Source organism: Neoarius graeffei, chromosome 25 (genome assembly GCF_027579695.1).
Source record: "Neoarius graeffei isolate fNeoGra1 chromosome 25, fNeoGra1.pri, whole genome shotgun sequence".
Classification (NCBI taxonomy): domain Eukaryota; kingdom Metazoa; phylum Chordata; class Actinopteri; order Siluriformes; family Ariidae; genus Neoarius; species Neoarius graeffei.
This window is the reverse complement of record NC_083593.1, coordinates 58,460,415-58,474,246: the sequence shown is the minus strand read 5'-3', so window position 1 is coordinate 58,474,246 and position 13,832 is coordinate 58,460,415. Positions and strand designations below refer to the sequence as shown.

Genomic DNA, 13,832 nt, shown 5'->3' with positions numbered 1-13,832 from the left:
CTGTACTGTGTATTAGCTTGTTGGTCTCAGTGATGGTTCTTGTGGAGATTGTCTTCAGAGCAGCATTCACATCTACTAGTAGATCTTCTGAAGGTACTTGGCAACTCAGCTTCGGTATTCGTCGGGGGCTCCAGGTTTCCAGTTGGGTCACGATCTTCCTTCTCAGGTCAGCAGCTCTTGTGTTGAGGCTTGTGTTGGGGCTTGGTACCCAATCTCTGGTTGTGGGGATGATGACATCTCCCCGCTGACCTGTCTTCCTGGCTCCCCCTTGCCGTAGCATCGTTGTTGTATTTCATTAATCTCTCATTAAAGTGTTGGAACACTGGGCTAATAGCTGTTTCTTTGTTAGCCTTGATTGTGGGTTTCGAAGTATCCAATGGTCCCACATTCTCTGCATGTATCCCCTCTCTCTGGGATTGCTTGTATAGTAGCATTCCAGCAAATCCGTATTTTCTGTCCTCGTCCATCGATGTCTTGTTCCAGTAGCCCATTTCTCATCAGTTTGCCCTGGTTCCCTAGCAACTGACGCAGATGACTCTATCAGTTATGTTTTCACTCATTCCTGAGGTAGGCTGATGTATCATGAGGTTTTGCCTAAGGACCCTTACTGGATGATGTTTTGCCCCGACCGGGATTCGAACCCTGATCTCCTGCGTCGTAGTCAGTGAGCATTACCACTGTACTATCCAGCTGATATATATATGTATATATATGTGTATATATATATATGTGTGTGTATATATATAATGTGTGTGTGTGTGTATGTGTGTGTGTGTGTATATATATATATATATATATATATATATATATATATATATATAATATAGTGTGTATATATATATATATATATATATATATATATATATATATATATATATATGTGTGTGTGTATGTGTGTGTGTTTTCTTTTCATGCTCATTAATTTTTTCTCACCACGTGTGTGTGTGTGTGTCCTTGCTACATATGTTTTTTACCAACAGAGTGAGGACATTTTTTTTTAAGACAAGAAGCTTTTATTTTTGTCACATGTACACTCCATCACAGTGAAAATTCCTCGCTACATTTAACCCACCTGAAGCAGTGAAAACACACACACACACACACACACACCCAGAGCAGTGGGCAGCTGTGCTACAGCTCCCAGGGAGCAGTTACGGGTTAGGGGCCTTGCTCAGGGGCCCTTCAGCCATGATATAGAGGGAGGGGAAAGTGCTGTTCATTCAGCTGTTCGTTTTTCCTGCCTGGGAATCAAACCAGTGACCCTTTGGACTCAAGGCTGCTTCTCTAACCTTAAGGCATGGCTGCCCCCATTTTGTTTGGTCCTCACTTCTTCAGAGGGCTGTTTCAGGGTTAAGACTCAGTTTTAGGGTTTGGGTTAGAATGAGGTTTAGGTTAGGGTAAGGGGTGGGGTTAGACATTTAGTTGTGATGGTTTGGGTAAGGGGTGGGGTTAGTGTAAGGGGTGGGGTTAGTCATTTAGCTCCGAGGGTAAGGGGCTAGGGAATGTATTATGTCAGAGTCCCCACAAAGATAGAAGTACAGGTGTGTGTGTGTGTGTGAGAGAGAGAAAGAAAAAATACTCAGCTGCTGCTTACACACACACACACACACACACACACACACACACTTGCAGGTTTGACTGGCGCAGCACTAATGAACTTCCACACTGTTTATTTTCATAGTATCACCTACTGGTGCGGCTGCTGAATGTCCCGGCTGAGTGTGTGTGTGTGTGTGTGTGTGTGTGTGTGTGTGTGTGTGTGTGGACAGAGAGCCCCCCAACTTCCTGGCTGTCTATACACTCCGACACACATTCCTATCCATTTGCAGGCTACTGCTCAGGACAACAAAAATGAACTAATTACCGTGTCTCAGCAGCAGGCGCGCGCTCTCTCTCACACACACACACACACACACACACACACACACACTGAGCAAATGTTGAGTCTGCTGGGTCTCATTTCACACTTGGTTAAATATTAAGACTAAATACTGCATATTTTTCGCTGCTCTTGATGTGTTTTCATCCTGCCCTGCTCGGAGGGGGTGGGGCTCCGGTACAACAAAGGGGGGGGGAGGCAAATGGCGTGAACCGCTGAGTAGATCATTAACACACACTGACGTGCTCTCTGACCCCAGTGCAGCAGCAGGACATACACTTTACTTTTTGTGTGATGAGTTTGTTGTTTTCGTGTCCTCATGCTATCAAAGATCTCTCTCTCTCTCCCTCTCACTCACTCACTCACTCACTCACTCACTCACTCACTCACACACACACACACACACACACACACACACACACACACACAGATGTTTATCACTTAGTTTGTTTTTTCCTCAGCCATGTTGTAATCAGTTGTATTTTCCTCTGGGCCCAGTGTCTGTCTGTCTGTCTGTCTCTCTCTCTCTCTCTCTCTCTCTCTCTCTCTCTCTCTCTCTCTCTCTCTCTCTCTCTCTCGGCCCTTTCCTTCCAGATGATTTCAGGAAGCAGCTTCTGGCAGATCACTCTCTCACTCCAAGTGCTTTTCTTTTTTCTTTCAGTGTCCTTGAGTTTTGAGCAGGGTGCTATATCAATTAAACTTATTATTACAGAGCACTGAAAAGTCTTTGGGATATATTTTCTGATAATTCTGGACCTTTAGGAGTAAACGAGGACGTCTCTGGGTCCCGTATATCGCTCTGGATATGAACGCATGGGTTCGTAGCGTTTACACTAATGAGGAGTGAAAATGATTCAGATTGTCTTTAGGCTAAAATTAACACCGAATTTACAGATTAAACTCCCATTTAAATCTCTTCATTTCACTTTAAGGAACATTTAGTGAAATTGTGTCGCTTCATAGTAATGACTTGAAGGAAAGCGATTCCAAAACAAATCCACAAATGAAGACAAATAAAAACATAAATAAATACACACACATAACGAATCGATCCAAAATACTTTGGTTTTAAAAGTCAAATGAAACCTTATTAGTGAAATGCAGGCATCCCGAGGAAGTGTTTCTGCTAAAACGTTCAGATTAGTAATTAATTTTAATCACAGTATAAAACCTCGTCCTGCCCCCGACCCTTACAGACGTCCTGCAGTCTGCATGTTTAAACAGTTTCAGTCCCAAGTCTGACCTTCAGAAGGGTTTGGTGTTCTGGGTTCAGTGCTCCACTGCCTGTGTGAGGCAGGTCGCTCGTCTGCCCTGACATTCAAAAACTGATCACACTGATGGTTTCTTTCTGTGCAGCTGAGTATTTTGGACCAAAGACGAATGGGTTCTCTGTCAGTACTTGACCCAACTTCCCTGTCCATGTTTGCAGTGTATTAAACATCAGCCCCAGTCTGTCACACCTTAGAGACAGGTGGTGTGGCGTTTCCTCTCGATCACAGACTGAGCATTCCATAGCTGTGGTGGAGTCAATATGCGCTATGTGTCTGATTGTGGCCATGGCTCCATGTACAGCCCTCCACTGTACAGTGCCTTGCAAAAGTATTCATACCCCTTGAACTTTTTCACATTTTTCCACCTTACAGCCACGAACTTAAAAGTTTTTTATTGAGATTTTATGTGATAGACCAACACAGAGTAGCACATAATTGTGAAGTGAAACGAAAATGATAAATGGTCTTCAAAATTTTAAACAAATAAAAATCTGAAAAATGTGGTGTGCATTAGTATTCAGCCCCCCTGCGTCAATACTTTGTAGAGCCCCCTTTTGCTGCAATTACAGCTGCAAGTCTTTTGTGGTATGTCTCTACCAGCTTTGCACATCTAGACACTGAAATTTTTGCCCATTCTTCTTTGCAAAATAGCTCAAGCTCAGCCAGATTGGATGGAGAGCGTCTGTGAACAGCAATTTTCAAGTCTTGCCACAGATGCTCAATGGGATTTAGGTCTGGACTTTGACTGGGCCATTCGAACACATGAATATTCTTTGATCTAAACCGTTCCATTGTAGCTCTGGCTGTATGTTTAGGGTCATTGTCTTGCTGGAAGGTGAATCTCCTTCCCAGTCTCAAGTCTTTTGCAGCCTCCAACAGGTTTTCTTCCAGGATTGCCCTGTATTTAGCTCCATCCATCTTCCCATCAACTCTGACCAGCTTCCCTGTCCCTGCTGAAGAAAAGCATCCCCATAGCATGATGCTGCCACCACCATGTTTCACAGTGGGGATGGTGTGTGCAGGGTGATGAGCAGTGTTAGTTTTCCGCCACACATAGCACTTTGCATTTAGGCCAAAAAGTTCAACTTTGGTCTCATCTGACCAAAACACCTTCCACATGTTTGCTGTGTCCCCTACATGGCTTCTTATGCCTGTCTTTCAACAATGGCTTTCTTCTTGCCACTCTTCCAAAAAGGCCAGATTTGTGGAGTGTACGACATAGTTGTCCTGTGCACAGATTCTCCCACCTGAGCTGTGGATTTCTGCAGCTCCTCCAGAGTGATCATGGGCCTCTTGGCTGCTTCTCTGACCAGTGCTCTCCTTGCTCGCTCTGTCAGTTTAGGTGGACGGCCATGTCTTGGTAGGTTTGCAGTTGTGCCATACTTTTTCCATTTTTGAATGATGGATTGAACAGTGCTTCTTGAGATGTTCAGAGCTTGGGATATTTTTTTATAACCTAACCCTGCTTTAAACTTCTCCAGAACTTTATCCCTGACCTGTCTGGTGAGTTCTTTGGTCTTCATGATGCTGTTTGTTCTTCATTGTTCTCTAACAGACCACTGAGGCCTTCACAGAACAAGTGTATTTATGCTGAGAGTAAATTACACACAGTAGGACTCTATTAACTAATTAGACGACTTCTGAAGGCAATTGATTGCACTGGATTGTATTTAGAGGTATCAGAGTACAGGGGGCTGAATACTAATGCACACCACATTTTTCAGATTTTTATTTGTTTAAAATTTTGAAGACCATTTATCATTTTCATTTCACTTCACAATTCTGTGCTACTCTGTGTTGGTCTACACATAAAATCTCAATAAAAAACTTTTAAGTTCGGGGTTGTAAGGTGGAAAAATGTGAAAAAGTTCAAGGGGTATGAATACTTTTGCAAGGCATTGTAGATCAGCTTTACACGTCTCCACAGGGGGCTTGTACAGGGACCTCCAGCAGCCTCATGGGGAAGGAAGAGCCTGGGACTAGAACGTCTGATCCCCTCGACTCCTTCACACCAACCACAGAGTTTCGATGGACTGACTGCATACAAAGCCTTTTTGGAGGCTTTTCAGTGTCCATCAGCCGTGGTGTCCTAAAGGAGAGGAGTTTTTTGTCTTCTTTCCTTTTTTCAACCCCTGCAGAAATGGAGAGGGAGAAGAAGTGTAACCAATCTCCTCCAGATCCCTGCTCTAGAGCCTCCCTAAACTTTGGAGTTAGTGCTAGGATCACCTCTCTCAGCGTTCCCTGCAGTAGATGTTAGGACTGGATTCCTGTCTCCTCACTCAGGACAGTGAGAGGTTTCCAGGAGTCACCAGACCTCAATCCTCTGAGCTCGGCTAGTCCAGCTGTGTGAAGGTGCTGGTGAACCCTCCTGGATGTCAAGACTCTTGCTGTGATCAGTGAGTTGTTGAATCAGGGCTCCTCGTTCAGACAGGAACATGGTTGATTGCCTGTTGATTTGTGGATCCCCCCCCCCCCCCCCCAATTTTCTCCCTAGTTTAGATATGGCCAGTTCCCACCCACCAGACAGGTCTCTCCTATCACACAACAGCTACCAACCAGGGAGGGTGAAGGTTATCACGTGCTTCCTCCGAGGAATGTGATGCCAGCCAACTGCATCTTTTCAAACTGCTGCTTATGCAACATTAGGGGGTGACATAACACACTCGGAAGAAAGCTCTTTCCACCCACTTCCATATGCATGAGCTCACAGACGCCCGTGATTGGTTTGTGTTGTTGTAATTGATAGGAGAATGAGAGTATGCCGCCCCTCCCTCCCTGAGAGCACAGGCCAATTTTGCTGTCTTGGGCTCCCGGCCACAGATGGCTATGGCATCATTGAGATTCAAACACACAGTAGCCCTTGATGTATCAATCTTACTTAAGTTCAGGATAAACAGGTGTCTGTCGTATCCCATGTTCTCTACTTGATGGAAGAGTAGACAGGCTCTTGTAGTCTACGTCAGTCCTTTTCTGCAGAGCAGAGTCTGTACTCTCTGCAGAAGCAAAACCCTTATTTGAGTGGACAGGTCGATCCAGCCCTGACCTCCTTCCTGTACCCCAGGTACAGACAGGGACTCGTGTCCAGAAAGTCCACTATTCTCCTCTGGAGCTCTCTGATTTTAGTGTTTCTGGTGGCTCAGTGGATCACTGCTGTACCGCAACGGTTAGTTCTTGGAGTTTGGTGTCCAAGTCCAGTGTTTCTATTTGATCTTTCAGAAGCTCTTCTCTGCATTGCAGGTCAGTGACATCTGCATGGTATAGATCTTTATAAAAGTTTACTGACACTTTTTTTTCTCATTTCTGCTGATGTTGTGGTTCCATCAGGGCGCTTTGGGTACACCATCTGATTGTGAGGTCTGCTTCTGGTTCTCTGTTGTAGGCTGAAGAAGTATGAGCTTGGGGGCGTCGGTGTCTTTGATGTTAGAGATGTGAGCTCTGATGAGGGCTTCCTGAGCCTGTTCATGAAGATGGGAATCTAGTGCCTTCTTTTTTCCTTTTACACAGTTTCTCTTCCCTGTGTGGTTCTGAGTAATTATTTCATGTTCCAGTATTCCCATCTCTCTCTCCTGAGCTCCTCAGTTGTGCCTTTTGTTATTGCTTGTGTGTGTGTGGTGTATTTCTGGCAAAACATTGTGTTTTCCCAATATCCCACCAGGAAGCAAACTTTCCCTCCTTCCGTCTCCGTCCCTCCCAAAAATAGTGTGCATTTAAAACCGAGATCTTGATCATGAAGCAGCTTTACATTAAAATATCAGTAAGATCTGGACTTTGCAGTGCTGGAGAACAGAAAATCTGCTGTGACCATGTGGCGATCTGAAAAGCCACTGGGATATAAAACTCCTTAACATTGTGTTCCTATCTGCTTTCGGAATATAAACCCTGTCAAGTTCATCAGCACTGATTCTTCTGTCAGTTGTTTTTTATCCGGGTGTTTTCTGTAAACCACACCAGCGTCCCTCGTTATCAGGCTCCCATTGATCATTACAGCAGCAGTGTTTCCTGCTTTTACACCAGCACTTCCTGTACTGATGTCCTCTTTCTGTACAGCTACACTGTTACTGTCTGTAGTGTAGAACCTCCACCACATCACCATCCTGTGTGTCCACTCCAACTTCCTCAGCAACGCTGTCCCTCAGCCTGGAGCTCAGCACAGTCCTCATGCACAGGTTCAGGATCTCTGCTTTCTCCTGCCTACTCCTCCTCAGCAGCAGATCGAGCAGTAGCCACGCCTCCTGTAGTGACCCCAGTCTGCCGGGTGTTCACCCTCACACCCCTCAGCCGTGCTTCCTCACTAGCCTGTACTTTGGGCAGAAGAACCTTTAATGCCTGATATCTCCACGCTCAGTCTTTCATGTTCATGTTTTCATGTTCCTTAATGCCACTTGCTGACTTTCAGCAGTGATGCAGCATGTAGGATTGACGTTCATGTGTGACTCCGGAGAAGATTTCTAACGAGGGCTCCTTCAGAAATATCAGCACGTGTTGCCTGAGCAACACGACGTGTTTCAGTTCCAGGTGTTTACGGTTTAATGGCACCATTTTAATGCCACTTGCTGACTTTCAGCAGTGAGAAAGTTCGTGCTCTGTCCTCATCGGTTATGAAAGGTGGGACGTTTGAAATCGTAACTCGGCCGGTTACAGAAGGTGGTGAGAAGAAAAAAATGTTCTCGACTTACTGTGATTCCATGTTCAGTTGGTTAATCAACCAGGGATTTTCTTTAACGAAAAACATGATGGCCACCTTCATCTGTGATGCTGATTATAATGTTTACAAATCCCACCAACTCGCCTACACCCGTGAGCACCTGCTCCACCATAACCTCAGGACTCCCCTCACAGCACAGACTTGGGGAGAGGAGTAGATGGGTGGAAGAGGAGTAGACGGGGGGAGAAGACGACAAAGAGATGGGGTGGGAGAGGGAGAGTGGACAGAGAGAGAGAGAGAGGGAGAGTGGACAGAGAGAGGGAGAGTGGACAGAGAGAGGGAAAGTGGACAGAGAGAGAGAGGGAGAGTGGACAGAGTGAGAGAGGGAGAGTGGACAGAGTGAGAGAGGGAGAGTGGACAGAGTGAGAGAGGGAGAGTGGACAGAGTGAGAGAGGGAGAGTGGACAGAGTGAGAGAGGGAGAGTGGACAGAGAGAGGGAGAGTGGACAGAGAGAGAGAGGGAGAGTGGACAGAGAGAGAGAGGGAGAGTGGACAGAGAGAGAGAGGGAGAGTGGACAGAGAGAGAGGGAGAGTGGACAGAGAGAGAGGGAGAGTGGACAGAGAGAGAGAGAGTGGACAGAGAGAGAGAGAGTGGACAGAGAGAGAGGGAGAGTGGACAGAGAGAGAGAGAGAGAGTGGACAGAGAGAGAGAGAGTGGACAGAGAGAGAGGGAGAGTGGACAGAGAGAGGGAGAGTGGACAGAGAGAGGGGGGGAAGAGTGGACAGAGAGGGAGGGAGAGAGTGGACAGGGAGAGAGGGAGAGAGTGGACAGAGAGAATGTAGACAGAGAGGGAGAGAGTGGAGAGAGAGAGTAGACAGAGAATGTAGAGGGAGAGAGACAGCGTAGACAGAGAGGGGGAGAAAATGCAGACAGAGGGAGGGAGGGAGAGAGTAGACAGAGAGATGGAGAGAGAGAGAGTAGATGGGGGGGGGAGTTGACAGGGCCTCCCTGAAGCAGCTTTAGTGAAAATACTGTGTGTGTGTGTGTGTGTGTGTGTGTGTGTGTGTGTAGCTCATCGGTGCCCCACTGAACGGAACATGGGTTATAACAGGTCAGACACTGAAAATCTGGGCCAGAAGTGTAAACTATTCCATCTGTGTCTGTATCTCCCCAAAACACTCACATCTCTCTCTCTTTTACAAACACGCAAGACAAATAAATCCAGGAGAAACGGGCTTCTGAGAGCTGCTGCGTTGGTGTCACAGCCGAGGCTTGAGGAGGAGTGAAGGAGCCCTCATCTCTCTCTCTCTCTCTCTCTCTCTCTCTCTCTCTCTCTCAGATTGCCAGACAGATTATCAGAGCTGCCTGTCTCACACTGTAGGAGTGCTGCTGCAGAACCACCATCATGTTGGAGATGAGCTGTCGCTGCTCACACAGACTTCTAACACACACACACACACACACACACACACACACACACACACACACAGAGTTCTATACATGGTTGTGCGCCGGGAATCGTGACTGACTCCCAACTACAGAACACTTCCATGAACTCTGAGATCTTTACAGTGCGTCCCGTAAATCAGGCATCAAGGGCTTCATATAGATTTTTACATGTTTACACACAGTAATGTACGTGAGCAAGATGGAATGAATCCAGCTGTAGGTTCAGATCCAACCGCACGAGCCGGAGGTGATGGAAGTGACGGTGTTGCAAGAACGTGAGGAAGAACCCTGGAGGAACCAGCCTGAACCTGGACCCTCCTCTCAGTGATGTGTTTTAGTGAACGTAATGCTGCTGCACAGTTTTCTGTCTGTGATCTGCTTCACGAGACGGCCGTCTGAGTGAGAGAGAACGTTTCTTTGTTTAATATCATCTCAGAAGTTTAATGACAAAGATGTGACATTAGTGTGATGTTGCTGAAGGTCCAGAACTGTTGTTTAACGATTGTATTGGAGTTGTTTTGGCGTTCAGTCCCACATTCCTGACGCGAGCGTTCCTGATTCCAGATGGCGTTTTGATTCTAGAAACTAAACGATTGTCAGTTGAGATCCAGCTCTTTCAGGGTGAAGACGTGTTGAGTGCTTTGAGATTCGACAGACGTGTTGGTGGTGTGTGTAACCTCCTGGGTCTCAGGATGGTTGTTGAATGTGACGTACACAGTGATAGATGAAGTTAATCATGTTTAAAATGTTCTCAGTGTTGATGAAATTTGTGACAGATGTGTCTGCAGAGATGATTTGGCTGGGCTGGGCTGTGTTCACGTCCCTGAGCTGCTCTGCTGGTTTGGTTTTCTGTGTCTGTGCCTGGTCTTTGTCTCGTTTTTTGGCTGTTGTGTCGTCTTTTTTTGTGCCTTTCCCTCCACAAGAGGCCCTGTGAAGCAATAGCGGCTTTCTCTCCGTTGGTGCTCGGTTGCAAAAATGTAAAGCTGTGCATTTTTCCGTGGCTGGTGTATTGTCCTCTCGGCTGTGGAACGCCAGACCTGTGAATACAGAGTGGGGTTTTGTGGGAAATGAAAGACAGATGAGCATCTGCTGTCTGACTGAGGCTCCAGCCCACGAACAGAAACTCGCAGTGAAAAGATTCTTACCTTCTGCACTGTTCACTGCACACACCTCAGACCTGGAGGGTCACAGGGCAGTCAGAAGGTTTTCTGTTTCGGTGTCAGAGTTGGATCAGATGCTAATTTAGTAAATATATTTATTTATGACTTTATTTCTGTATCTCACTGTAAAAGCAGAAGCTTTCATTGTGAAGGTCCGCTCCAAATCTGTTCCTGAGGGAAGGATCTGAAAGATAAAGAGGGATGGAAAAGAAGGAAGGAAGACTGTAAGGAAGGGTAGATGGAGGGACGTGGGAGGATGGAGGGACTAAAGGAGGAAGGTGTAAGGATGAAACGTAAAGAAAGAGAAAAGGATGGAAGGCGGGAAGAAGGGGGTCTAAGGAATGAAGAACAGATAAAGGAAGGAGGAAAGAGTGTAAGGAAGGGAAGACGAAGGGGTGGAAGGAGGTGTTGTAATGAAGGGAATTTCTCATGGTCTTGTTTTTCCTTCCTTTTGGTTTAGGATGGCACATGTACTGCATTTTGATGAACAAACCAGGAAGGTGAAGGACGCCAACATGCAGGACGAGGACACGTTCGAGATCTATGACCCGCGTAACCCTGTCAACAAACGCAGGCGAGAGGAGAGCAAGAAACTGCTGAAGGAGAAGAAGGCCAAGAGGTGATCTCCTGACCATCACCACCTCCTCCTTCCTGTCCTGCTGTGCTCCGCCTCTGTTTAGGACGGACCTCGCTCCTCAACCTTGCTCCTCGACCTCGCTCAACATCACCAACACGGCTTTAAAATAAAGGACACGTCTGAGAAGATGGGAAATCTGACCTTGTCAAAACGAGAGCTGGAGTTGTCCATTTAATAAAAGATTTTTTTCCATAAAACTGTATATTGTGATGTTTTCAAAAAAAAGTCACTGCTTGTGTTTCTGTAATTTTCTTCTACTCACTTTGAACTTCACAACAACTGAGCTGTTTGAGAATAAATCTGTATGTTGGAGAATGAAGCTGTAGTCCAGCACATGGAGGTTGAGTTAGTTCTGGATGATCTGAAGGAGAAGGTGAAGGAGCTTGATAAAGCAGCAGCGTTTCTCCTCGTCCTCCTCCGTCACTCCACACTGCTGCTCCCTGAGATCTTCACTGAGAGAGAGCCGTATTAAACCTGGACCTGCTCCCTCACCATCTGCCTCCAACCTGTAAAATGAAACCAGATGAGTCTCTGAGCTCGACCCGACTGGCCTCAGATGATGTAAGATGGCCGTCTGGTGAAATCGGATAGAGATACGGAGTTCACTTTGTACCATCCTGCAGCTGAATGTGCTGGATGAAATCATCTTCCTGCTGGATGGAATGGGTGAAAAAGGTGGGAAATAAATGATCAGAAACCAGTGGTGAGGTTCTGAAATATCTCCGTTGCTGTTAATTGGCCTGTGACTGTGTTTTGAGGAGAGGAGCCTCGTGGGCCTACAGATGATGCCGTCTGACTGTGCTTTCCATTAAATGATCTACCACAAGTACGTGTGACCAGGAGCGCGGTTTGGCCAGCACGCTGCCTTTTACTGCTCCCCTGAGATCATGCTTAAATTTTCATATGGAACAGGAAGGAGAGTTAATGTTACAGTGAGAGAGCCGCTCACTCGGAGCTGCTGCAAATTCAAACCAGGTGAGAAGACACTCTGAAGCACTGAGGCCAGTTCAGCTACTGCTCCTTCACTCCCTCGCTCCGTCTCTCCACTCCACCACTCACAGGGGACCTATTGGAGAACCCTGAGGCTCCTTAGCTTTCAGCGTGTTATTACTGAGTTCACGTCGCTGCAGCAGCAGTCACATCACGTGAATACGGGCTCCTCTAACATCGGAGTCACGGCGAGAGTTCAGACTTATTTCCGCCGATTCCCTTCACCTGTCCGCCTCGTCCCGAACAATGACAAACATTTCACGTTACCTCCAGTACTGTTGGCATCTCTTGCTTCGATTTCACAGGCCATTTCACACACACTTCCTGTATTTTCTGCTGAATTACTGTCGTGTTTGAAATCTATAATGATTTCTACTGCTACTGCTTCGACTGTACATTTTAATTAAACTGATCTGATTTCTGAATCGTCTGAACGTGTTTGTTTAGAACAAATCAGTAAGTGTTTAAGCATTAGAGGAACCATACAAAGAAAAACCCCACAGTGAAGAGCGTGCTGAGAGAGTACCAGTTATTTAGTCCAGATAATTAAACACTGTAAAACAGGAAACATGGGGTTTGTATGAAATTGCAGTGAAACTCATTGAGTCACATTGGAGTCGAGGACGAGGCTTGAGGGGAAAGTGTGTGTGTGGGCTGCGATTTTATAAAATATGATGATAATCAGGAGGGAACGGATCAGTGTTCCAGGCACCCAGGCCGAGATTTTATCTCCAGGCAATTAGTTTTTATTCATAGTTACCTGGCATTCAGGCATCAGCGGGTTTAAGAACCCAAACTGCTCCATGTTAACTTCAACAGTTCAAAAACGATTTTATTTAATCTGTCATCTCTGCTGTGTTTAAACCTATGATCCGCTGTTGATGAGCTGAAACACTAATTAGCTCATCATGGACTTTGTTGTTTTTTTTTTTATTTCAGAACTATATCACTAGGTAAATGTTTTGGTTTTGGTCTGTAGGACATCGGGACGTGTTAGTCACCCCATGGACTTAATTGCACCTCACCGGAGATGAAATGGCTCAGTAATGATATTATCTCTTCCCTGACCGCTATCGTCCCGTCCTTGGAAACCGAGAGTAAAAACAGCTGACGAGGCCATCTTCTTCCACTGAGTAAAGCACAAGCGAGGTAACGTCACCTCTCAGTCTCGAGCTGGATCTCAGCCCAAATCCTCACTCAGGACCAACTTTGGGATCATATAAGTGTGAAGCTCTTAACCATGTTCACGTAGAAGAATTCACCAGATTCCTGAATCCAGTGTACAATTCCATGAGTCACTTTTGTGTATGCAGGATCTCAGAATGTCATTGGGGTGTTTTTTTTTTTTTAGGAAATTCCCGTGATGATGATGCTGACATGGTGAAGAACTGCCCGGACGCTTGGGATGTCATCATGCAGAAGAGAGAATCACAGTAACGTCACTCCAGTCCTGTGAAACATCCAGTTTTATACATCAAATACAACAAATTGTGATTTATCATGATGTGTGTGATGCTGCGCTGAATTCTTCTGTCTGTAAGAATGCAGCAGTGGCGGAGGATCTGGTGGACGGAGGAGGAGGTGTGGAAGATGTTGGAGGACGTTGAATGAGGTACATCACTGACCTCCTGAAAAACTTCACTCATCTCACACCTCTCCACATGTGTGACGCTCAACAGAGATGTGCTGCTCTAGAGCCCAATTCCATCTGTTAATGGAGAGAGAGAGGTGAGAAAAACACACAGCTCCTCGTCTCTCCACAGTGGAGTTTCTGCAGAGTGAAGAATAAAGATGAGCAAAC

General features: G+C 46.0%; 1 protein-coding gene across 3 annotated transcripts in view; it reads left to right on the top strand.

The window, feature by feature from the left end:
- Nucleotides 1-11,238, top strand: part of cwc27 (CWC27 spliceosome associated cyclophilin) — an 82,102-nt gene extending 70,864 nt beyond the window's left edge. For all 3 annotated transcript variants that reach the window (XM_060909070.1, XM_060909069.1, XM_060909071.1), the window contains one exon: nucleotides 10,865-11,238. In XM_060909070.1, coding sequence (XP_060765053.1) covers nucleotides 10,865-11,027 — 163 coding nt within the window. In that variant the 3' untranslated portion in view covers nucleotides 11,028-11,238. The remainder of the gene's footprint in view (nucleotides 1-10,864) is intronic.
- The last annotated feature ends 2,594 nt before the right edge of the window (nucleotides 11,239-13,832 follow it).